The 27,280-nt window shown below is 46.3% G+C and overlaps 1 protein-coding gene across 1 annotated transcript in view; it reads left to right on the forward strand.

The window, feature by feature from the left end:
• Positions 1–8,187: 8,187 nt before the first annotated feature.
• The window catches only part of LOC142587340 (uncharacterized), a 67,655-nt gene continuing 48,562 nt past the window's right edge, over positions 8,188–27,280 (forward strand). Inside the window, exon 1 of the mRNA XM_075698264.1 lies at positions 8,188–8,450. Coding sequence (XP_075554379.1) covers positions 8,226–8,450 — 225 coding nt within the window. The 5' untranslated portion in view covers positions 8,188–8,225. The remainder of the gene's footprint in view (positions 8,451–27,280) is intronic.

Below are 27,280 nucleotides of genomic sequence, written 5' to 3' on the forward strand. Positions count from 1 at the left end.
GCCGCTGACAGCAGGCACCAGACTTTGGCAAACTTTTCTCGTCGTAACTTCACTCGGGAGCGAAATAAAACAGACATGGAACAAACAGGTAGGATGTGTGTTTGCAGCGGTCGCCGTGGGATCCTGTTTTCAAGCAAAGCGTAGCGCAGCGTCAGCGATGCTCGCTGCAATATTTCTTCGCCGGATCACGGCTTAGAATAAACGCACGCGGTACAAATGCTGCATCGTAAGCTCCCAGTGATATTTCCGGCATGATAGACAATCACAAATAGTTTGGGAATTCACTGGGACGAGACGTTGACACGCAGAGCTGACGCGGCTTGGCCCAGTTCGAAGCCCGGGCGGCCACCTTCTCCGACGGCGGGGTCACCGGCCGTCCGGCTCATGACGTCGGTCCAGAGTGCGCCGGCTCATGACGTCGGTCCAGAGTGCGCGGCCATTGGTGGATGGTCGTGTGCCTCGGAGGAGTGAACGCCCCCTTTTTTCTGAAGTTGTTCTAAAGTTCTATGAACTTTGACAGGCTTGCCTTACCATGAGCCCAAATCTAGAAGATATTGTTAATAAAGCACTTGTAAAGGAAACGGTGCAGGTGAGTACTGGATAAAAAATCATTTTCCAGAACACCAATGAAGACAATGTGCAGAAACAAGGTTCAGGATTCCTTGCTTGGATATTCTAACATTGCTAATTGCACAGAACAATTGCACAGAGCGAGGAGGAATTTCGCCATTGTCCTGTAAATATAGTGACTTAAAATAGCAATGGAACGTTTTAGCAATCGCAGTGGGATCTCTTATTTCGGAGTCACGTCATAGAAATGCCTGGGCGGTTTTTCACATATGCGAAATGGAGCTCGGAAGTTTCCGGGGTATATTTGTAATCAAATGGGTAGAGTGAACTGGGTAGAGTGGGTAGAGTAAACACTTTCTTAGCTGCATCCATGATTTGACGAAGTTCTTGCTTCACAAAGCAAAGTTACGTATTTGTTCCGGCATTTTTGTGCCGCTTCCGCCATGCTCTGGCTACTCGACGCTTCAAATGCAGTATTTCCCTTGTCATCCAAGGAAGGTCAACGTAACTAAAATTGAGGATTGGGCGAGTTGGTATTGCATTCTAAAATTGGTACAGCGCAGCGCGCAAAAGAAGAAACAAGCCGAGCAGGCCAGATGAAAGAACAGAAGCGCTGACTGCCAACTCTATACTTTCATCTGGCCGGCTCGGTTTGTTCCTTCCTTTCTATTTGCACGGTACCACTTTTAATAAGGTCAGCGTAATTTATTCTGTTTTTTATTGCACACAGTACTCTATGATATTTTTAACAGTGTTTTCAAAATGGGATGCTATAGCATTGATATCACTGTTAGTCTATATCAAGGAGAATCTGTCCAATGAATTGCTCAATGTATCAAGTATGAACCTATCATTTGCACGCATATAATTGTACAAACTGGTATATTCGTAGTGGCACCTTGAAACTGAAAGATTATCAGTAGCACTAACAGCTTTGTGATAGGAAATACCGTCGGTAATCTCACTCTCAAAGCCACTTGTAAAGAGCTGTGCATTTAGGAAAATCAAATCTAGTATGGCGGACTCTCCAGTAAGATCAGATACAGTTTGTTTCATTCCAAGGGACAATGAAAATTGAACCAACTCTCTAGAAAGAGAGACATTATGACCAGTTACTGATCATGAAGCCAACGAAATGTTAGGTACATTGATGTTCCCCGTGCAGATAAAATTTGTAGAGCAAAAACTGCGCTCTTGTATGAACGTGTTAAGGATCGCTAATTAATTTCAGGCATGTCTGGATTGAACACACCAATGATTATGTGCGTTTTGCTAATGTGCCCCATAGACCAGATTGTGTCGATTTCAAGTGGGGATTGTACAGAAAACTGTAGGTCAGGGCGCAAAAACAAAGCAGCGCCTCCGGCTCTGCCTGCTTTTCTGCAAATACTTAAAACTTTATATCCTGTTAATTTCGCAGTCATAGATGTCGCTATGCAAACCAGGACTCATTGTGGCCCATAACATGCGGGGAATGTGCCTGCTTTCCTGTAAATACTTAAAACTTTATATCCTGTTAATTTCGCAGTCATAGATGTCGCTATGCAACCAGGTCTCATTGTGGCCCATAACATGCGGGGAATGTGCCTGCTTTCCTGTAAATACTTAAAACTTAATATCCTGTTAATTTCGCAGTCATAGATGTCGCTATGCAACCAGGTCTCATTGTGGCCCATAACATGCGGGGAATGCGCCTGCTTTCCTGTAAATACTTAAAACTTAATATCCTGTTAATTTCGCAGTCATAGATGTCACTATGCAACCAGGTCTTATTGTGGCCCATAACATGTGGGGAATGTGCCTGCTTTCCTGTAAATACTTAAAACTTAATATCCTGTTAATTTCGCAGTCATAGATGTCGCTATGCAACCAGGTCTCATTCTGTGGCGTAACGTGGCGTAACCAAAGAGGCAGCGCTTGAATATTTGTTAGGCTTTTTACATAAAGATTTATTATGCACACTTTATCATGCATGTCACCATTAGGTCAAGGATTATTCTCTTGAGACCATGTTAAATGCTGGTCAATGGCATCATCACAAGCTTCCACAAGCGAGCTAGACACAATCTCCCTATTGTAAAGCTGATTATCAACCAACGCGTGGTCGTACCTGGGGTGCATCACAGAACTGTCATTACGGATTGGTGCTGCAGCATCCCACAGCTTCTCGCGGACGGAGCGTATGTTTAAAGACGAGTCTTCGGACACGCACCACTGGGAGACCTCTAGTTTATAGCCATTGTACAGCCATGATGGCACCCATTGTATGATTTTGGTGTCGTATCCTTTATTTCCTGCCTTGTAATTCACCTGATTGCTTGCTTCACTCCTCGTTGTCTCTTTCTCGTGGCTCTATATGTTTCTGTGAGTGCAATAAAAAAATTGGTTGAAACTGGGAGCTTCGTCCGTTTCCTTCAGTGTGCCCTGTTTCTTCTATTGGTTATCGATTTAACTTCAAGAACTATACGCTGGATAGTGATGCTGGTGGGTTGCAGCTGCAGGTGGGTTTAGCCTGGCGAATGAGACCGGCAACTGCTCCGTCGGAGCGTCGCTTTCCCTGGCGCTGGATTATTATTCAGCAAGGCGTGAAGCTTCCTTGCGGGCTATGGCGGATCGATCCGGAAATACAAGGTGTTTGTGAAATGTATGTGGGAAGCCTTCTCTTTGTGATTTCTCATAAGGCAGTCTTTTCATCACGGTAGCTTCGATGCCACCACAGAAAGTTTCCAATGTCTCCTCTCTCTTTGTGAAAAGTACAGAGTGGAGAGTCGGTACATCTCGTCTTGAATGACCATCCTGGGATATATTCAGAACCTGTCTTTATTCGATGCGATACCGAGGCTTCCTCTCGACGAAACGGCCTGGTTAAGCAGGCTGCATGCTGCGAAGCCCAGAACATTAGAATGCAAGCGTGGATTTTGTGACTTGATTTCTCTTGGGAATTTTAGCTTTTGGGAGATGTGAGAGTACTGCGTACGGAAGAGCATCAGTGTCAGTGTCAGTTTATTTCTTTAATAAGTAGCTATACATGCTTACGCAAGTATACCGAAGGAGGTCCCACAGTATGTGGCTGAAAGGGGACCTCCTGTCAGAAAATATACTCATTAGAACAAATGCACAGCATACAACAGCAATACAGGAGTCACTAAGTGGAAGATTATACAAAGTCAATGTAGTACAAACTGCAAAATAATATAAAGTCAATAGCTAGTGGTAGAATTAAAACAATAGTTTAAGGCATTCGCAACAGAACAAACCAAAAATATTGGTAAAGGCTACAAATGAACGAAAAAAAAAACAAAAGAAAAAGGAACAACAGAGAGGAAATTAGCAGGAGTGAAGTGAATAGCTTAGATATGTGCAATATTTTTCCTATCAAGTAGAAAAGTTAATAATGTTTTCTTGAAAAAACCTAAAGATTAAGAGCGCTTGACATCTAGTGGGAGGCTGTTCCAAGTAGATAATGCTGCGAAATATCCTGATTGTTTTCCATAATTAGTATGTATTAGTGGCAATAAGAAATTGTTGTTAGATGCAAATCTTGTGCGGTTCAAGTTAACCAAAGTAGCCTCAGAAAATATATTGGGGAGGATTACGCGTTACCTTAAATACCATTGCAGCTAATTTATATTTAACAAGATTTTTTTACTGAGAGTATTCTGTGGTTGAGAAGCATATCAGAAGTATTGCAGTTAAATGGGCTGAACCATCCGGATGGCTTGATTCTGCAAATGCTGTAGTGGTGCTATATGTGTTGGATATGTGTTACCCCATGCTGTAATGCAATAATTGAGATGGCTGTGAATAAAAGAATAATACAAGCTTAGCAATGTTGGTTTGCTAAAATAATATCTACACTTAAGTAAAATTCTAATACCGAGAAAAATTTTGCGCTTCAATTAGGCGATATGCTTCGTAAATTTTAAGTTTGAATGAAAAATTATACCAAGAAATGAGCGTTTATTAATTGCACCGATGTCAAGAGAGTTTAGGTTGACAGCGGGAATGAATTCTAGTGTCCGATGATTCGAGTGAAAAAGCATAAAAGATGTTTTGGTATGATTTGTTCTTAGCGAGTTGAGCTGGCACCACATTAAAGTATTTTTCAGATCAGTGTTTAGCTTAGTAGTCAGAGAAGTTAGTGAACGATCGGTTGCAAGTAATGTGGTGTCGTCAGCGCAAGGGAAGGCCTCAGTTTCTGATAAACAAATGGGTAAATCATTTATATAAAGCAGGAATAGTAGTAGGCCAAGTATAGACCCCTGCGGGATCCCTTTTTTCGTTATTCTGAAATTATAAAGTGAGGGAACTAGAATACACAGCTTGTTGTCTATCTGTTAGGTAACTTTTTATAAGTGCAAATGCTGGGCCATTGACGCCTACTGCCCGTAGTTTAGCAAGTAAGATGACGTGGTTTATTGATTCAAATGGTTTGGATATATCGATAAAACTGATCCTGTGTAGAAATAGGCATATATAGCGCTTTTTATTTTATCCGTGAAAAAAAGTGTAGCACAGTCAGTCGAGGATCCTACCCTGAAGCCAAATTGATTTGGCGAAATAATGTTAAATTTTGAGAAGTATTTAGTTAAGCGCTTGCCAATACATTTTTCGATAACCTTGCTACCGAAAGGAAGAATACCAATAGGGCAATAATTAGAAATGTAGGAGTGGTCACCCTTTTGAAATAGTGGAATAGTCTTTGCTTATTTTTAGTTGTCTTGGAAATACTCCAGTCTTAAAGATCAAATTGGTAACATGAGACAACGGGTGAGCGATAAGATGAGCTACTAATTCAATATTAATAGAACTGGTTTCGTCGAGACCTGCTCCTGTAATCTTTAAATCATCTATGACATTGATTATTTCATCTGAGCTAGTTGGAAATAGGTACAATGATCGTGACCATCGCTGAAAGGACCGTTGAGTATCAGTGGCATGATCAGAGGAATCTTCACAGAAAAACTCATTAAATGCGTTCGCGATTTCTCTTGCTTGTTTATAAGTGGCGTCTGATGAATGAAGCTTACTTATTGGTTTAGCCCGATGAGGGCGGTTCAAGAAGGAATTTATTATTTTCCACTGTCACTTTGAATCTGTGCCAGCCTCGGCTATTCTGAATTCGTGATAATTTATTTTGGCTACCCTGATCAGCCGGTTTAGCGAGTCAGAATAGATCTGATAGCGAGTTTTGTGTTGAATGTTAAATAACTTTTTCGGACAGGTTATCTTTTTTACGTTGGCTGGTTAGTAGACCATTGGTTAACCAAGGGTTCCGTAACGCTGGAACATGTCCTCTGCATTTAACAAAGCTTTCAGAATTAGCGATACGTTTGTTTATGTTGTCCGAAAAGTCATTAAATGCTGATTCAGCGTTTGACTATGAAAACACAGAACACCAATTTAGCTCCCCAACGCGAGCGATCAAATCGATCTTCTTTATTAATCACAGCTTTATACGATTCATTACAAGGTTTCTATAATTGATAAGGAAGTTTAAAAAGATAGGAAAGTGGTCAGTGATGTTAATTTCAAGTACACCGCAAACTGGAGGGCACATAAGGTTGGAAAATATGAGATCTATTAAGGTGGTGGAAGCCCCTAAACTACATTTAGTTGGAAGGGAAACCAATGATTCGAAGCCACCGTGAAGGCAGTTAGTGTAGGCGGTAGAAGCCGCGCTGCAGTCATCCGAAATGATTGATGTTAATGTCACCAAGAAGCACGTTATTCTTTTCTGAAGTTACCAAGTATAGTGTTCAGATCACTGCAAAAAGCAGATGTTGAAGTTGAAGGTGAACGATAAAGACAACCGGCAATTGTCTGGCTCGCATCTTCCAATTCAATCCACACAGCTTCACAATTTGGCACTGAAAATATGTCATGTCTTCGTTTGTAACGCACATCTGGAGATATAAAAAGAGCGACCCCTCCGTAGTTCTGATGAGGACGGTAGCAATATTCCGAATCATAAGAGGGAGTGCCAAATAAATCGTTATCTGCAACTGAAAGCCAAGTTTAAGAAATGCAGATGAGAGAAAATGTGTGGTCTAAAGACCCTGAAAAGTTGTAGATGTCATCATGGTGTTTTTTAGACTTAGAGCGGTAAAGTGAAGGGCAGATAGGCATGGGTTCCTAAAAAAGATTTAACTTGTTCAGTTGTAACATAAGACAAAATTATCGAACACAATAAGTTAGTTCCTTGACGCTCCTATAACTACCGGAAGACAGATAAATCACTCTCGGACAAGATACGAACGACTCGACTGTCGCACGTCTTTCTTGCTTTTGTTTGACAATTCTCGGTTCATGGAAGTCGCCATCCTTTGTCCCTTTTCCGTGACTGAGCCTTCGCAAACTGCACGTTGTTTTCTCTGATTCGGTCCTGCGAAACCGAGATCTTTAGAATTCAGCCTTGCTTTTCATGCTTTAGAAACAAAATCCTGCTTCTTTGTCCTTGAGCAGAATCGAGCAATAATGTTCTTATTGCCCGTTCCTGACCTCGTTGAGACGCGGTGTACAACATCGATGTCGTCATCAGAAATTGGACAGCATATTTTTTCACCGACAGCTTTCGTGATCGCAAGACAGTTCTCACCGTGTATACATGCTACCTGATCAGTTTTGTCATTTCCATTTATTCATATGTGAAATGGGATCGCTATAAACTTCAGCTTGAAGTCTTTCTTGTTGAAGCCTTTCGCAAATGAGAGTGACTTGCGCGGGAACTTACCTAATGGCAAATGGCGATATAGTGGTTTCAATGCCGACTCCGAGTCCGTAAGGATTAAGGCAGAGCCTTGCGCATTCGTAAGGCAGCAGCCATGACTACGCACCCTTGGCAACCGTTCATGAGACCAAACAGCCGGCAAGACGATGCAGACCGCAGCAGGATCGTTTTTATGGACCCAGGTGTATATACTCACAGGTAATCCTTGTAATTAGCTGTCAACGAATCCAGAATGAGGGACTTTGCTTCTGTAGCCGAAATAGTGTCGTTTGGATGCAGTCTCTGTGTGATAAGCATAGGCCACATCTTCGAATGCCCCTGGCAAATCTATCTTTTTGCCAGTTGAGGACATATCAGCTCCTTGCGCCGAATGAGGTCTCATAGAGAGATACTGTTAGTATTGTAGGCCTTATCTATACTGCAGTGTTTCTACAACATACAGTGAAGGTTTTGTAAAGCAAGTCTAGCAGCGTGTGATTTTTCGCATACCGTTTCCGGATCTTACTGGAAAGAGGCACTTCGTAAGTAGGAATTATTTTTTTCCTAGCTGAAAATTGCTTTTCGGTTTAAATACTAAAACTATCGTGTGTTGTAGGCATGAAATTACGATGTCAGGCTAGTTGGTGGACAACTGTCAGCGTTTGTGGCGCAGAATGTTAGAGGTGGGGTATGGACAGAAAGCCTGCCAAGTTCGCAAAATATTTTTCACGACATAACATCAGGGCGCCGGATTAACTTACCCACATATTCCAGGGAGTTATTAGGTTTGTCTTGGAGGTAAATTTACGAGTTCTGAAAGCGTATTCGAGCAATAATATCGCAGTTTTAGTGCCAGGAAGCCCGCACGTCGCCTAGCTGTGCGTCGGCGCTCTTGTCCCCGGGATGGAGTCGTCGCTGCTCCTCATTGGGTGAGGGGCGCGGGTCGATGACGGCCAGCCTCCCCGACTCCATGGACGGCGTCCGGCTGCTGCTGCTGCTGCTCGCGGCGGCCGCCTTCGCCGCGCCGCGTCTCCGCGCCGTCGATCCCGAGGAGCCCGACGCTCTCCTCAAGTTCGCGCTCACCGAGCTGCAGCGCGTCAAGGTGGAGAACCGCGAGATGGACGACTGCCACGGGCTCGAGCTCGCTTCTATCGACACCCGCGACGAGAAGGTGGGTGCTGCTGCACCTCGCTTGGCTGTGTCACCGGGCTGGCTGCAGCGAACAGCGGTGCGCTTTAACCGGCGCCTCTTGTTGCCGCCCTTTGTTTGAGCCCATTCCTCGCACCCGATGCGATAGCCTTCGGAAATCCTTTTAGCTGGCTCGTAACCCGGCAAAGTCAGTGAACAGCACGGACCAAGGGCGTAGCAGTTGTGTGTGTTCTGCGCAGCCGCCGTGCGAGCGACTCGATTCGCGTCAAAAACTTTTGTCAGGTGCGACGAAATCCCACGTGCGCATTTCGGCACAGCATAAGGGCTGCGCACAAACCGTAACGACGCATTTCTCAGGGCATCATTTCATCTGTTTATTTAGTTCCAGATGGCTTTTGCCGGTCGAGGAAGGAGTGCCTGCATAGTATGACAAGAATGCGTACTTTCCCTTCGAGGGAGCAAACAGAGTAACCATTTCCACGTCATAAACGGTGGTCATCGAATGGTGTTGACGCGGTGTAACTTTCCTGTCAAAAACAAAGACGTAGAAGATTGCTCAGAACCTCAAGCCACGAAAAAAAAAATCAAAACCGATGCATGACATTATAAGTGCGTCTGAAGCCCAGAAAAAAGGATTAACAAGTGATTGAGTGCAACAAGTTTTGCGGAAGGACGTTACATTCTTGGAAAGTACGATAAACGATATCAGGTGTTTCTTGTCTGCAGCATTAAAATTATTTTATTATGTTTATCACTTGTCTGTTGCGACTTATTATATTGCATGCAAGTGTCCAATTTCATTTTAATAAAGTTGCTAACGACATTCAAAAGCATAACATCTGTAAGAGGAGTAATCTGGGGCGAGCTTTTAGTGTGTGGCCGTGACTCAGGTTTCCCTATTGTACTCGCATGTCTGGCCGTGACTGAGGTTTGCCTATTGTACTTGTATGTATAAGAAATAGGATCCTTCGACTCTCGTTCTCCGGTAAAACCCGGCAGTTTACGATTTTCGCATTACGACAAAATTTCATGACAATGTAATTAAACCCGATTTCTCAACGAAGCTTCGCCCTTTCGCAAACGGTGTGCAGCTGCTACATGTCCAAGGAACACTGCCTGCCTTGTGTGATCAACGGGCCAAGACGTATAATAAAATTATTATAAAAATAATAATGTGAGACAAATGCTTCATTTTCACTAAGATTCAAGCAGAAACCGCGATATGTATTACGTTCAGCGCCTGCCGGCCTTAAGTGAAGAAACGTTGGTCGCCCTTTTGTTAGCCGCGGTCGCAGGAACACGGAAATGGCGCATACCATCGCGTCTTGCGCACGTCGCAAATATCTAAACGACGTTAAATCGCTAGGAAGAATATGCAGCGCTTACGTTACTCTGCACTTAAATGAAACATTCATTTCCGAAAATGCATAATTGCCTATGTTGACGGTTTCAGAAAACACCAGCAATATTCCGAACTTTAGACGGCCACACAACAAAAACCCCGATATCTCCCTAGTTTCTGCCTTTTAACAAGACGCGACTTTTACCCTCCGAATTTCTAGACATAAAACCCTCACATGAAGAACCCTATTTTGTGAATTAGCCGAAGCGCTTTTCCTCTCGTGCGCTGACACAAAGTACACGTGACCGCACGTACTCGCCGTGCTGGTTCGCCAACATGGCAGCTAGGATGGCGTCGTGTTCACTGTAGCAGCTAACCTGCGTAAATGCTATGGCGACACGGTCGGACCGCCGCTGGCACCTGGGCCCCAGCAGAAGCTGCAGAGCGCAGGCGGTCATCCGGGCATTCGGCGATTGAGTGGCCCAATTACTGTGCTCGATAGCCGTTATTTTGGTGGCACTTTTGAAATCTTTAAGGCGGCGCTTTAGCAGCCATAAATTTTCATTGCCGCAGAGGAAACCTACTGGATATGCACTTTATAGATAATCATGGAATCAATAGTTTCTCCAAGATATATAAATTCACTGGCTAGTCTAATGTCCGTATTGTTCATCATGTAAGTGAACTGGCATCTTTCTTTTTCTTGTGCGTAATTACCAGTTTTATACCTATGCGAAGAAACGACCACAGAGAAAGCATACGAGGACAGACTTGCCACTGATCTTGATTCTACAGAGACCACGGATAAGTACATCCCAGAAATGCACCACTGCGCGTGCGCGAAAAAAAAGCCGTAATCACCAAAAATCCTTTCTGTTCAAGCAAACGCAACGTAACTACGTTAATGAATAAACCACAGCTCATTGTTTTACAGATAAACTGAGGCGTTGCTGACACAATCATGTTCCTTCTTTCTGATACGATACGCCTCGCGTAACTCTCTTGCTCGACTATCTCGGCACCGGCGCAATATATTCACCGCTTACAGTATCGGCTTACACGGGCCAAGCAGTGGGTTGGAAGGTGCCCACTAATTGACAATTCATGCTGACGCAAGCGTAACTTCACGAGCCTTCGGCCTGCGTAGGCACACGAGAGAGGAATCTGATAGACTACCCAAACACTGTAATCTACGTAGGAATTGGTTTGCTTTATTCTGAAACCCTGGGACATATTCCTGATATCACCTTGCGCCACCCCGTCTGATTGTTCCTCTCTTTATTTTTCCTTTATTGCTTTTCCTTGCTTTTCCTGCTGGCGCTTCGTATGTGTACACATGCCTAGCGTCGTAACCAGCAGAAACTGTTGGAAGTCAGCGTCCTTTTCACTCAGTCACTATCGTCGTCCTTTCCTTATTTTTTTGAGCTTTTACATATAAGTTGCAATGAACGAACTAACCCGGCAGGGAACCATTCTGATCATTTTAAATTTCTTTCCATTTTCATGTAAACAATTATCGTTGTCAGGGAGATGTGATACTTGGTCGTATCTCCAATCAAGGTGATCTGCCAATCATCAACATCATTTATTGTCCCGTAAGGACCCCTTTCATTGTACTACATAAGGGGGGGGGGGGGGGCGAATGCCTCAATAAACACTATGGTCATTACTATACAATAGTGGGGGACAGAACTTGCACATTAGCAAGTAAGAGCTTGCCACCTTGTTTCTCTTCTTGTCGTCGTGGTTGTAATGAGTAGAAAACAAACAAGTGGAGACTCAACGTGGTACTTCTCAGTTTGTTGTAAAATGGCCTTAAAAAAAAGTAAGCTTGTATGTCACATTTCAGCATTCCTGTTTGGTGGAATAGCCACAGTATATTTAGGTGGGGTTCATCTAAAGGGCAGAGGGCGTAAGGCGGGCGGGAGCAGAAACGAGCAAAGGTGTGTCAGCGGCGAGGGTGTCGCATTGAGGATACAGGAGTGCTGTGCACAAGGCCAGTGACACGGCCGTCTGTCAATCGCGTGTCAACGGTCGTGTGTCAGCCGGCGTGTCAATGGCGTGCACAGTAGCCTTCTATTACCTGCTTCGCTGGTGTTCGTGGGCTATCACGTCTTTGAGAGATATGATAGAACGAGCGCCAGAAACCGGCCGTTTGTGAAAAAAATAAATAAAAGAAGATACTGAAATGGAAAAAAAAAACAATAAATAGAGGGTAAAGAAATAACTGAAAGAAACCAAACTAAGTGTTTAGACCATAGCTTGAAATTTAGCATAGCGAATAGAACGCCATTGATACGCCGGCTGACACACGGCCGTTCACACGTGATTAACAGGCGGTTGTGTCACTGGCCTTGGGCACAGCCCAATTCGACTCCCTAGCCGTTAACACACCTTCGCTCGTTACCGCTTCCACCCGCCTTACGCCCTATCTCCCTTTAACATGAACCCCACCTATGTACGGTATACTGTGGCGAGGAAAGCATATCTCGCCTTGAAGAAAAGTCAACTTGTCGGAACGTTGGCTTCTGCTTTCACCTTGTTCTCGTTTTACTCATCATCTTGAATTTCCGTCTCCCGCATTCCCCGTGTTTTCCCTAGTAATAAGCGCAGTCATTTTATTACGTTTGAAATACAATTATTCGAAATGTGTCAGCAGAAGTACATTTGACACTAATGTGGAGTGAATTTATTGCGGTGGATTATTTATACAGAAACAGCCAAAATTATTTATTACTTATGCTCGACTAAATGTTCTCAATTTTAGAAACTTGGTGAAATAACGAGCTCCTCGTTTCCATTGCCACTGAAGAGCAATAACCACATAATTATTAATAATGCAAAAACTCTGTGTGCCCCATTACGCGAAAATTGGGCGTCATCGTCAGCGTTTTGAGCGAGCGATGGTAGCAAAATGACCGACGGCGCAAAGAGTGAAAACACGTAAAAAAAGCTCGGATTGACCTAGAATTTTTCAGGTTCCTGTAAACCAAGTAAATCAATACGTTTGCGAAGAAAATTTATTTCTTCGTTGGAATCTAACCGAGGCCGCCGGTGTGCGAGACGAGCATGTGACTAAATGTGAGCCTAGTGCGTCCATCATGGCACGCGTGACTTCGCAGTCATTTTGCTGCTTAAATGCGTGGCCCAGTGCATGCGTCAATGGCACGCGACGGCACAGCCAATGGGGTGTCGCCATGCCATGAGCGTGCTGGGAGCTCGGTTTAGCGGGGGCAAAGAATACACGTTTGGACACCTTGAGAACGGAGTGGACTGACTTTATTCAAAAGCAAAAGCGGGTTTGCCAAGTATCAGGGCTAGCGCCACAGCCGGCGGCAGCCGCCTCGGTTTAAAGAAAGACCAATGACACCCACGGCGACGCACGGCGAAATCATTTACGATCGTTTCAAAAGCGCCCGCCCCCCTCCCCCCAGAATGCCGGAGGCTGAGGTCAGAGTGGCAAAATAAATCAAGAGTTAATGTTCAAGATAGGCTGGTTTCACGCGGTGACACAACACGGTCTCTTCTTTGCTCCAAACGTTAATCTTGAAGGCAAAATCACACGAAAGGGCCCTTCATTGGAAGGGTCAATTGCTGCTTGATAGAGTCGTGCAACTAAAAACAGGCTACCCGCGAGCGATACGTGGAGGTGTAGGTCAAAGCTGGTCGAGCCAGGAATGTAGCCTCTCTTAGTAGTGCTGTGCGGTCGCAGACGGACTGCCTTTATGGGTGCCGAAACACTGGCATCGAACTGGCATTGGTGACCCATAGAGAATCTCGGCTGTGCTGACTGCAAGGGATCCTTGACTGTTGTTCGCAGCCCCAGTAGTACAGCGATAGCCTTTCCATCCTGTGCTGTCTGACAGTGGCGGTCAATGACGCCTTCAGTTGTCGGTGGAGACGCTTGATCATGCCATTGCTCTGTGGGTGGTAAGCGGTGGTACTTGAAGGCGCGTGCCGAGCAGCCTCGCCAGGGCAGAAAAAAGCAAGCTTTGCAATTGTCGGCTTCGGTCGGCAGTTGTGCGCGAAGGACAACCGTACCGCGGCACCCACGTAGCAGCGAATGCTTCCACCACTGTTTTGGCGGTGATGTAGAGGCGTCGCCTTACCTTGAGTACCGGTTGACACACTTGAGAAGGTAGCCGAAACCGTGGCAGGGCGGAACCACCAAGTCTAAATGCACGTGATCGAAACGGCTCTCAGGAGGCACCGCTGAGTGCGTGTGCCAGGTAACTTTCACGGATTGACACGCTTGGCAGCTTCTTGCCCAGCTTCGGACATCTTTGTTGATCCCTTTTCAGACGAAGCGGGCTGTGATAAGCCTCTGTGTCGCTCTGATTCAGGGATGGCTTAGCCCGTGCAGTGAGTAGAATATTGGCCGCCGAAACTGATGGGGCATGGACGGACGAGGAGCTGCCTGCGATATGTCGCACGTGACCTATGTTGTCGTTTAGGGAAGCGGTACCTCCGCAAGCTAGAGCGACGAGCCCTTTTCGGAAACTGGCGCAGCTCGGTGTCGTTTAGCTGGGTGGAGGCTAAAGCTCGGAAATGCGCAGTGCCAGCAGGCTAGCGCCGATGCGCGACAGTGCGTCAACTGCCTCATTTTCTGTCTCACGGATATGGTGGATGTTCGTAGAAAATTCGGAAATAAACGAGAGTTGGGCGAAGCTCACATTCTGAGTACGAGGAACTGTTGTTCTTGGAAATGACGGTTAATGGGTTGCGGTGGGACAGAATGTAAAAGCTACAGCCTTTAAGAAAAAATCGGTAATGCTTGAATGCGCAATAGTTAGCCAACATCCAGCTCCCAAAGGTGCTGTAGCGAGCTTATGTAGGTTTGAGGAGCTTTGAGAAGAAACTTAGCGTCCTCCAGCCTATACCATCGTGCTGCTGTAGTACTGCACCGACCGGCGTGTTCGACGCGTCTACCATAAGGTGACTGGGCGCGTCGGGCAACAGATGAATCAGCAACACGGCAGTCGCCAACCGCGTTTCGGTTTCCTGGTGTAAGGAGTTGAGGAGGACGTCGGGATGAAAAACTTGGGAGGTTTATTTACATTATTTACAGTGAGCGTATGTTAACAGTCTTAAAGCCATTACGGGCCGGCAGCAACTCGGACGCTGCGGCCCATGGCAAGAAGCTCGAAAGAGATGTATCAAGGAATGCTCTAGGAATGCTCTTCTGCTGCTCCCGGTCTGCGTCTTTTAAGCCCTTCGGTGTCTCGAGGACACGTCACGTTCGGCCAATGGGAGAGCCTGCTCAGGTGACGCCATTTTCGGCCAATCGGCGAGCACGCTCGGGTGTCGTCATTTTCGGCCAATGGTAGGCGCCCGTGCGATGGTGTCACACCCGGCGGAGAGGGTCGCTGTTTGGTCCTCAATTGCCCGAGGGCTTACTTCTCCCGGCGGTCTTGCCTTGCTGACTTGCAATGCGCCGTCACAATAGGCTGATGGGGGGCGACGCTGCTATGTTTTCACGACGCATTACAGCCGTCTTGCTTCGGGACCCACTTCACCCGCAACAGTGCCAGGCTCTCGCTTCACTTTCGGGAAGAGTCAAGCAGTGAATAGCTCCAACTGTGGCACACGAAGTGGGGGCCGCCAACTTGTTTGCACGTGCCGCGCCTCAGGAATGCGGTATCCGTGCTTCTGCGCTCCTTAATTAGCTGTGGTGCGATTCGATGTGGTCTGGTAAACTCGAAGTAGGCTCAGGAAACGGTCCCGTATCTAACACTGGGAGGAGTATTCGCGCTCCGAAGACCTGTGCAAGGTAGGCATATTATTTTTTTAGTTGTAACGCAGTAGGTCGGTAAGCGGTTAAAGAACATGCGCACAGGATGGTATGCGCTCATGAAATCGATCCTCCTGTATATTTTGATTGCTGCGAGACGGGTGACGAAGTTATATGTGTGGGGAAGGGGACATTAGATCCGGAATAGTGACGGCTTTCGAAACTCGGTAATCACCACAAGGCCGCCACTGTCCTGCTTTGGAACCAGATGGAGAGGTAAAGAACGATTGCTGGAGGAAGAACGAATAACGCCGAGATAAATCACGAGTTCAAACTCACGACGGCGATTTCCAACCTCCGTCCAGCGAGCCTCCGTGGCCGCGTGGTGACAGGTGGACCGGTGGTGGGGATATGATGCGTCACTTTGTGTTGCAGACAGAGACATGTCACAATCTGTTCATTTCACATGCGATATATCCGGAGATTCACCCTGATGACGCGTGCCCTGCTTGCGCGGATAGCTCAACATTTTCACACATGCTAATACGTGTTCTGCTGGACTGAAAAATAAGTTAATCAATCAATTTATCTATCTATATTTGTGACCGCTGCATACAGGTGGCTATGTTTGCATCCCTAATAACGAATGTTGTAGATTATTACAAGAGTTTTCTTTTTTTCCATGAGTCCTTAGTATTGCTTACTATTGTTCACATATTGACATATTGTTCACATGCATTTCGCACGCCTTTGATAAAAGACTGTGCCGAAGGGGTCACTGAAATGTGCAGGTTTTTTCAGGGTCAGAAAGCACGCAAGGCAATTTGAAGCGAGTCAACATATAACATATTCATTTTCTAAGCATAGGCTACCAATTGATTAAACTACCTGTCAGCCGACTACCTGCATCCCTTTAAAAATATAAGAATATTTGCGCCATGCATATTTAAGAGGAAGCTTTAACTCGGGCCCAACTCCGACGCGGCTTATTCAAATACATGTAAAACGCAAGAACGTCTTTCTGAGATGACCCCTACACCGATTTGAATGAAATTTGTTGCATTTGAGAGAGAAAGTTAAATTCTAGTGACTGTTGGAAGCAAAATTACGATGTAGGTTCTGAATTTTCTTAAAACAATTTTCAAATATTTGACCGTATGGAAAAAATAGAAGCACGCAGTTTACAAATTCATAGCTCTGCATCAAGAACAGATATCGCGGTTCTGTAAGCGGCATCCATTTGATCATACAAAGCGGACCAATTCAATATGTCATTTTACATCTTACGTGAAGTTGTTAGGTTGGTTACAAGGGTTCTGCAAAAGCTGTATTTCCACGCTACAATTTTTTTTATATTCATGTGTCACATATCAATTTTGTCCGCTTTATATGTAGCATTAGACTCAATTCACAGAATTGTATTATCCCTTTTTGTTGAGTTACAGAGTTGTAAACTTGACAGTTTCGGTTTTTGAAAATTTTTGATTTTTGCCAATTTGTAGTAAAAAATTGACGACCTAACTCAAAAATTCGAAACTAACAGTCACTAGATTTTAAGTTTGTATTTTAAATGCAACAAACGTCGTCAAATTTCGTGCAGTAGTTGCCGAGAAAAACGAATTCTCATTTTACATGTATTTAGATAAGAGCACCCGAGCTAAAGCTTCCTCTTAAGCATATTCTCTCTGTGCATGGTATTTAGAGTGGAAATAAGTTCATCGACTTTTACGATGCTCCCTAATGCGAAGTTTGAGCACAGCTCTACACGTGTTTTCATTTCGCGATATACTGGGGCAAAAAGTTTGAGACAGATATGTAGCAGAGACGGCAACGGTCGAAAATCTTGCCTGCGAGTCAAGCGCATCAGCTTTTATATATGACTTGTCGCAGGTACCATGGTAAGCGCTAGTGCCACTTGGCATCCAGAAAGTACCACCCAATTCGCGTCGCACAAACAATCAGTTTACAAAACAGACTCAAAACATGACAATTGTAACAAGCGCGAACGAGACTAAACCAAGCAAACCAAGCAAGCGCGAGCGAGAGCTGACGCAAGCAGACGGCAGTACGAAGCCAGAGGTCCGGCTGAAACCAGATACCAGTACGTATCTAGCGGTCACGTGGTTCCGCATGAAACCAGTCTCTCGCGTCCACGTTCCCGAAGCAACCGCCCCGTCGTTCGGGGCTCACGTCTTTTTTTTTTTTTTGGTCTGCCACTGCGCGTTCGCTCCTTCGTCTTTTGCTGTTGTGCTCGTTGGCTCGGTTACACCAAGCACCACGCCGGTGCTTGCCGCAGGAACGCGCGCCTAAGGGCTGCGCTCTCAAAACAATGTTGAAGTGAGAAAATAAGAATGAGTGGCTATAGTGTTGGGCTACTGAGCACGAGGTCGCGGGATCGAATCCCGGTCACGGCGGCCACATTCCGACGGGGGCGAAAACACCCGTGTACTTATATTTAGGTGCACGTTAAAGAACGCCAGAATATCAAAATTTCTGGAGTCCTCCAATACGGCGTGCCTCATAATCAGAAAGTGGTTTTGGCACATAAAACCCAAATTTCTTTTTAAAAAATAGAATGAGGCAGCCGCCTCTGGTGCTTAATGCGGTGGTCAACGTACTGTCCGGATTTGTAGAAATAAGCGAAAGTATAAATAAAAAGACGTGTACGTCCACGCTAACAATGACGGAGTAAGCATTTAGCCACAATGAAATGTTAGGTCAAAATGCGAAGGCAACTCAAGAGGCACCTCAAATTATGTGGGTGACAGAACACTTGTAATGACGCATTAGGTGGGAAGGGGTATGCTACCGCATCGCCGGGGGAGGGCTCTTCCCCACCAGAAAGCTTTGGAGGGAGATCGGGCTCCGGACCCCCTCCCGTAGTCGGCGCCTGTGCTTTTCATCAGCATTTTATTCAGCAACGAAACAAGCTATCAGTTGGCATTGTAACGTTTCAACCGGCCACATGAACATTCGCAATGTAGCTACAGCGATTATTATCAGAAGAAAATACTGACACGTGTACTTGTTTATTTTCATCGGGTGACCGCGTTCCATCCACCGCCTAACAAATGTTATCACACAGCGCAAGACACGCTCACGTGTATCGAAGGTTTCGTGAAAGTTATCGATAGTTCTATCCGCTGTCTGTTGTCACCGAACCATGTGCAACATAATTCCTGCGCGCGACGCGAATGGTGTAGAACTTTCTGGAAGACACGTGGGTCCCAGCGGTTACTCTGGAACCATCGATGACTGATGTGTAAAAGCCGACGGGCTAACCCGCTGATCAGATTTTCGATGATCGCCGACAGCGTTAGCCGCAATCGTGGTGCTTTGGGTGTAGCCTGTTTTTGTGGACACAGGTTCACCCAATAAAAGTTAGTTTAGTCTTTCACAGTATTGCTACTGCGTTCTTTACCGTCACTACCACGTGACAATACACTAAGCAGTACAAGGCACTCCTCATCCTTCATCACCGTGTCTGCACTCCCATATATTACTCGCACGCTCCGGCATGGTGCGTGGCAGATCGAGTGGCCCATCCGCTTGCAACGCGGTTCTTCTGGGACGGGCAGGTTGGCTCAGAGATGCGGAACGCGCACAAGCTTCGCCTCCGCCGGTTCCGCCAGTGTTTGCTCGTGCTCCACGTCCCGGGATGTTTCGCCTCCTCTGAGAGTATTCACTCGCCCTGCTCGTTAGAAGCCGGTTGAAAATTATTTTTCTCGGTGTTGTCTAGTTCTATGCTTTGGGCAAAATCGCGCGCTGATGTTTGCAGCTGCTGCAAGAAAATCAGGAGTCAGGCCAGCTACAGCGCGGTCTCGCGCTGTTTGATCCGGGAGTTGCCTAGTTTCGCAGATCAGCCTTTCCAGTTCAACAGCGAATGCTGCCTTTGTCTCATTTCTGGGTTCTGATCTCCAATCCATGATACAAAATAACCCTGAGACGATGAGCAAAACGTGAACAAGGTGAATGCAGGAGCCAACGTTTCGACAAGTGGACTTGTCTTCTCCAAGGGGACCATATGCTTTCCTCGCCACAGTATATATAGGTGGGGTTCTTCTAAAGGGGAGGGGGCGTGAGGCGGGAGGACGCGGAAACGAGGGAAAAAGTGTTAGTGTGTCGAAATGTGTGTAAAGGAACGCTGTATACAAGGTCAAAGACAGCCCCTCCCCCCCTCCCCCCCACCCCGGTCTGTCAACACACGCGCGTTAGCCGGCGTGTCAAGGGCGTCTGACACGCCGGCTGACAAAAAAAAAATGAGAAAGGAAAGGGGATGAATTTCCATCTCCCGCATTCCCCGTCTTTTCTCAAAATAACCCTGAGAAATTCTGGGCAGTGATTTCCACTCGAAAAGACTGGTGCCGAATTTCACTCGAAGACAATACCGGAGCACCTATTTCAGAAGAATCCTCAGTTGCTCTTAATCTTTTTTATCTCGATGTTTACACGTAAGGATTACTCTATAATTTCCGCAATCGCAGACTTAAACTACAGGTATATGGCACCAATAGAGATTGATGCCTCCGGCATATCATATCTAATTAAGAAATTAAAGGTCTCTACCTCAGCTGGAATTGATTTTATAAATAATAATATTTTATAGCATACATCCACAGCCCCCGTGCTATCAGGCATTTTTGAGCAGTCCTTATCCACAGGGGAGCTACCACGTGACTGTCAAATCGGGAAAATCATTCCCATCTTTAAGTCTGGCGATAAAAGCAAGATAATTACCGACCCATATCATTCACAAGCATTCCATCTAAATTACTAGAGCATGTCATAGCATCTAATATTGCGCAGCACTTAGAAGCTAACAATTTCTTCTATCCAAACCAACACAGTTTTAGGAGAGGACTTTCCTGTGAGTCTCAGCTAACCGAATTCCCTAACGAGCTATCCAAATACGTAGACAATGGTTTCCAGGTTAATAATATCTTTATTGACTTTGCCAAAGCCTTTGATCGCGTTTCCCACTCTAGATTGATAGTCAAACTATCATCATTACATTTAGACAGGCTTACACTATCATGGTTAAGAACTTCCTTACATCCCACAAACACTTTACGTTTACTGACATTCATTCATCTTCCTTGGCCGATGTGTCATCTGGTGTACTTCAAGGTAGCGTGCTGCGTCCCATCTTGTTTCTCATCTGCATAAATGATTTGCCGTCCAACATAGCATCAGCAATCAAATTTTTGCTGACGATTTCGTAGTTTATCGCCCAATTAACACACCCGACGACCACTTCGGTCTTCAAGAAGATTTAGAATAAATTACAAACTGGAGGACGCTATGACAAATGTAACTAAACACAAAAAATTCAAATTAATGACCATCAGCCGAAAGAAAACAAGCTCTCTCTACACTTACTCGCTTAATAACAGTGCTGTCACTGTCACCCCTTGTACAAATATCTCGGTATCCATATTACCACAAACTTATCATGGAAGACGGCACATATAAAAGATGTTACAGCAAAAGCATCTAGCACACTTGGTTACCTAAGATGAAACCTGCGTGAAACCCCTTCAGCCATCGTGAAATAGCACACAGAACTTTTGTCCGTCCTCAGCTCGAATTCGCTTCCGCCACCTGGTCGCCACGTCAGGAATACATTCTCTCGAATTCGTTCAAAACCGTGCCGCACGTTTCATCGCGAAAGATTACAGTAGGCATTCTAGCGTTGCTGCTATAAAGAAATCACTCTCATCTCTTGAATCTAGAAGGACGATAACTACTTTGCTTACTGCACAAAATCACTCACAGTTTACATGCAACTACATTACCCCTTTCCCGCCCATTTCGCGCATCTGGCCGATAATAAAACGCACACAGTTTCACACGTGTGTTTGGCCACACAAATGCATTTAACAAATCTGCATTGCCGCTGGAAATATCAGCTCGGAACGATCTTCCAAGCCACACTGTTGAAATTAATAACCTGGAATCATTTAGAGAAACATTAAATAATGATTCTGTAGTCATGTGCACACGTTGTTTCATTTGTACTATGTGACTTAACTGTGGTCATTCTCGCTTCTTGCAAGCAGTTTATATGTATGCACGTGTTTTGCAGTTCTTTGCCAGGAGTTGGATGAGCCATGTGTGTTTCTGATTGTCCGGAGTGTTGTCGTTGTTCTTCGTTTACTTGATGTTAAACGGCGTTTTTTTTTTCAATTGTTTGTTTTATTGCGGGCAGATGTAACGGATAAGAAAGGAAGGTACAAGAAGAAAGAAGAGGAAACGAAGAAGACGAGGAGCTTTAGAGGCCGGACTGCGCTACGATTACGCTACGATCATGGTCCATCTCCTGTAAATAAAACCATTTCTTCACAACTATTCGTAATAGTTGTGGTGAAAGGTGCCGACGTATCGACACCCGAAGACGGAGGTTGCACCACAAGTCCTTCGACGGAGCCGTCGCCTTGCTGGACTCCCACCGAATCCACCGGAGTTGAATATGTCCCACGATGCAGACGAGCAACGGCCCATTCCAACTGCTCCGCCGAGCAGATCCGTTCTACAACTGAGAGATGCGCGTCCCTTTGCCGGAAGATTGGACGAAGACGTTGAGGAATGGCTCATCCATTATCACCGGGCGAGCGCCGCCAACAAGTGGAACAGTGCTTCTGAGCTTTCGAACGTCGTGTTCTTTCTAACGGATGGTGTGGTTCAACAATCACGAGGAAACGTTCACAACATGTGACAGATTTGTTTCGGCAATCAAAAAGCGATTCGGGGCGACTCCACGACAAAAAAAGAACAGAACAGACGCTACTGCAACGCACGCAAGTGCCAGGCGAAACCTGCATGACCTACATTGAGGCAGTAATAAAACTGTGTAGGATGGAGGACACTCGAATGTCTGATGAAGACATAGTCGGGTACATCCTAAAAGGAATTGCCGAAGAGGTTTACAGTTTGCTCATCGCAACAGACACCCTGGCTTCAGTCGCCGACATCATTCGGCACTGTTCCACTTTCAAGCAACTGAAGACGAGGCGCATCACGCCGAAGTGTGGCAGGCTAGCCAATGTGACCACAGTTGCAAGCGTGGACAGCAACCAGCCCCTCGATCATGCATCAACGATCCGACAAATAGTGCAGGAAGAGCTCAGCCTGCACGCGCAATTGACGCACCCAAGCACTCGTAGCTTCCGCCTACCACCAGATTTCGAACCAAACGTGGCGTCCTTCTCCCCGTTTCTTGCGGCGAGGGGCACTGAGGAATGTGAACTCGCGCCTCGACAGCAGCCACGTCTCTACGACAGAGTCCCTGCTTATGACGCTCGGCCACAAGAACAGCCGCGTTTAACCCCCGGGGCCCTGTGACTTCTGTCACGCCGCGACAAGAACAGCACCGACCCAACTACCACGACGTGACTTATGACCGATATAACGAATTTCAGCGAACAGCAGAGACGCCTTATCCAAATGACAACAAACTTTCTCGCCGCCCGCAGCAGCCTAGCATTCGGTTCGAAGAAGATGCTGTGAACCGCGATCCTCCCGTGTGCTACAACAGCGGTTCCACAGGTCATATAGCTCGGTATTGTCGCCAAGGCTGTCAATCATGAAGGACACCACCGATGTTCTCGCCATCCGGAACCCGTACTTCATATGACTTGCGGACAACCGATTTGCTTCCAATCTCACACACCTTCCTTCTCACACGAGATCAGACGCAGCGATTTGCCAGCATCTGAGCGGAGTTTGACGCCGCCAAGTAACCGTCCTCGTCGCTCTCCATCCCGTCGGCAGCGTTCCTCACCGCCGCCGGGAAACTAGCATCCGCTAAAGAAGCAGGTGAGGTCGCCGGATGGTCTTTGCAACAAATACCTCGGCCTGCTGTGGGGCTCAAAAACAAAGTGAATGGGTCGATTGACGGAATACAGACCATGGCGTTAGTTGATACTGGGGCGACTGTGTCTGTGATGAACCTCGCTTTCAAAAGCCGTCTAGGCCACAACATGTTTCCTTGGAACGACGGTATTACGTTTCGTGGAGTAGGTGGCGAGTGGCTTCATCCCCTTGGTGTTTGTGCTGTGGGAGTTTTGTTCGCTGGGAAAGTGTTTGTGTCGGAATTCCTTGTTCTTTCTCGCTGTTCGCACGATGTTATTCTGGGTATCAATTTTCTTGAACAATACGGCGCCTCCGTGGACTGTTGTTGGGGCGAAATATCTTTGAACAAGTTATTTATATCAGCATATTCCGAACAAAGCTCGCGTGGCGAAGAGAGGGACACAGGCCACTCAGTGTTCTTGATGAAGTGATTGCACCATCGTGATGCCTGACGCCCCTCCTTGTTTCTGCAACTACTATTGACGCTAATTGTGTTGACCTTGTAGTTAGACCTCTCCGCACAAACTGTGCTAAAAGTATATATTTGTGCCCTGCTCTGTCGTGTGCATGACGAAAGGAGTCGCCACATTGTGGGTGCTTAACTGTTCCGCCCCGCCGCTCGTCCTTCCTCGTGGTATGAAAATCGCTCTCTCCGATGAAGCCGCATGTAGCTCAATAGCGGCACTAACTGCGGACGTATCTGCAGCTTGCTCTCTTAGCGATAATCGCCATTCTGGAGAGCTAATGCTTGGCATGCTCAGCAAGGCTCTCTGTACATCGGAACGGTAAGCAATGGTACAGGTCCTTGCCAGGCATGAGGCTGCATTCGACTTCACGCATGGAGATGCACCCCTTCATTTACCGTCGTCGCGCGCTCGTTACAGAATAGGTACCGGCTCCGCACACCCCATCCGCCAGAACCCCTACCGAGTGTCATCGTCCGAGCGCAAAGTTATTGCAGAGCAAGTCAAGGAGATGATGAACAATGGTGTCATTCAAGAGTCGTCTAGTCCATAGGCAGCCCCAGTAATCCTGCTCCGAAAAAAAAAGATGGCTCCTGGAGATTCTGCTTCGATTACAGACGTCTAAATGCAGTGACGAAGAAGGATGTCTATCCGCTACAGCAAATCGATGACGTCATTGATTGCTTACATGCTGCTTCTTACTTCTCAACACTTGATTTGCGATCGGGGTTTTGGCAAATACCTATGGACCCTATGGACAAATACCTATGGACTCAAAATTGATCCTAACGTGTTTGCTTGGATTAAGTGTTTTTTGTCTAACCGTTCACGGTTTGTTTATGCTAACGAATGTTTCTCTTCCACTGGCCGAGTAACCTTCGGTGTACCACAAGGGTCAGTTCTAGGACCATTGCTATTTTTTAATTTATATTAATGATCTCCCAGACCAAATTAAATCATTATTTAGATTATTCGCCGATGACTGTGTTCTCTATCGTGTCATTTCTAACCAAGACGACTGCGATACTCTTCAATCAGACATTGGCATAGTAACATAATGGTATTCTAGATCAAAAATGAAACTCTATTCTAATAAATGTAAGGCGATGCGTGTGCCCCGTGCTATCAGAAATACAACCCTTCTTACGTACAATATTAACAACTTACTTGTAGAAAATGTTTCATCATACAAATATCTTGGTATCCACATAACACACAATCTTACATGGAACATTCATATTAATTACATTTACGGTAACGCTAATCGCATGCTTGGGTTTTTGCGGCGTAATTTTTCGTCGGCAACTGCAGACGTCAAGTTACTTCTGTACAAATCCTTAGTGAGGCCTAATCTTGAATATGCATGCTCCATTTTCGACCCTTCTACTCTAAAGCTAAAAATATCATCGAAACCATTCAAAACCGAGCTGCTAGTTCTATTCTTTCGAATTATTCTCGTCATGCAAGTGTCTCGTCAATGAAACTAACCCTTGGTTTGCCTTACCTAGAGTTACGTCGTAAATACTTTCGCCTATGCCTCTTTCATAAGATTATATTACACTAACAAAACACTTAAATATGAACTAATCTAATCATCGTTTTAAGGTTGAAGTTCCAACTAGTCGCACCAACGTTTATTTTGATTCTTTTTTATCAAGAACTACGAATGACTGGAACCACCTCCCTGCCTCCATCATTGCCATTTCTGACGCTGGAAACTTGAATAATATTGGCAACGAATTTACTTGTAATAATTACCACTCCTCTCTGTAATGCCCCTGGGCCTTGAGAGAATGACAGTAAATAAATAAACAAATTGTAATGAAGAAAGGCAGAAATGACATCCCGATCATCATCAAGAGCGGAGGGCACGAGATCGGCGCTCGAACACCACCATCTGGCTCTCCCGACCTACTGTTCTGAGCGACCGCCTGTTTGTTGGACTCGTCCAATAAACCTCCTTACATTTGGTGGAGGTGCTGGGTACGCACATCGCCGACACCCTGGAACCCCGATCCCGTACGTTGCACTCGACCATGCAAGCTGACGCTGCCCAGCCGCCGCCATCTCTCCCGGCCGCCGTTTGCCCCGGCCCGGTTCGCCAGCGAGACCCCCCGGTATTTTCGGGTACGGAAGACCAGGACGTCGAGGACTGGCTGTAGGCCTACGAAACAGTTAGTGGACCCAACAAGTGGAATGACGCTGCTAAGCTGAGTACCGCGAACTTTTATCTGGCTGGCGTGGCGAAGCTTTGGTATACGAACCACGAATCGGAATTTGAGAACTGGTCCGCTTTTAAAGAGGCAATATCTGCCGTTTTCGGTCGCCCTGCCGTGCGGAAGTTACGCGCCGAGCAACGGCTGCGCACACGGGCACAGGAACCAAACGAAACCTTTACCGCCTATATTGAGGACATAATCGATCTCTGCAGACGCGCCGATGCTTCAATGAGCGAAAGTGCCAAAATACAACATATAATGAAGGGTGTCGACGACGATATCTTTCAAATGCTTCTCGCGAAGTCTCCTGGCACAGTATCTGAAGTGGTAACTCTGTGCCACAGCTATGACGAATTGAGAAGGCAGCGGGCTCTCACCCGACGTTCATCTCACACACACACTCAACCACTCGCTGCACTGGACATCGTGCCTGACCAGTCACACCTTCTCGCGCAAATGAAAGAATTTGTGCGTGAGGAGGTAGCCCATCAGTTGTCTCTCCTGCCGTTTGCTCAGCGTCAGGAGCTCCCACAGCAGCAGCAACTGCAGCGACCAATCCCGTTGGCTCCTGTGCTTCGACACGTCATCCAAGAACAGATTTCCGAGGCCATGTCGGTGCCCATTCAGCAGCAACCTGTCGCCGCGCCTCTTAGTTACGCTGACGTAGTAAAGCGGCAGCAGCTTCAACAGCCCTCACCGTCCCATGGTGTGTCGTATGCTGCATCCCCGATTCAGCCGTCCGTGACATGGGCTGCTCCCATCACTGCGAATCCCTGGCGAACGCGCGACAACCGGCCGATCTGTTTTGCATGCGGTGGCCCTGGTCATATCGCCCGATTCTGCCGCCGTCGCGCGCCAGGATACTCAGACGCCCGTTCGCAGAACTACATGGATCGTCCCCGCTCTCGTTATGAGAGTCCGGGTCCGCAAACAAGCACGTCTTCACGTGACTATCCGCAACCCACGTCTCGTCGCTCACCTTCACCCCGTCGCCAATCCTTGTCGCCCATGTGTCGTCGACCAGCCCCTGAAAATGAGGGAAACTAGCCCCCGCAGTTCGTGAGGCAAGAACTGCGCTGTCGAAATGCTCAAGTCCTCGAACTTTGCCGTCGAATATTGTCGAAGTTTCTGTAGAAGGCACCCGTGCATATGCTCTTGTCGATACCGGTTCTGCCGTTTCTGTTACAGACGCCACATTTTGCCGCAAGCTTCGGAAAATGACCACGCCTCTTGAGATGATGCCCT

This window comes from Dermacentor variabilis, chromosome 7 (genome assembly GCF_050947875.1).
Source record: "Dermacentor variabilis isolate Ectoservices chromosome 7, ASM5094787v1, whole genome shotgun sequence".
NCBI classification, from domain to species: Eukaryota; Metazoa; Arthropoda; class Arachnida; order Ixodida; family Ixodidae; genus Dermacentor; species Dermacentor variabilis.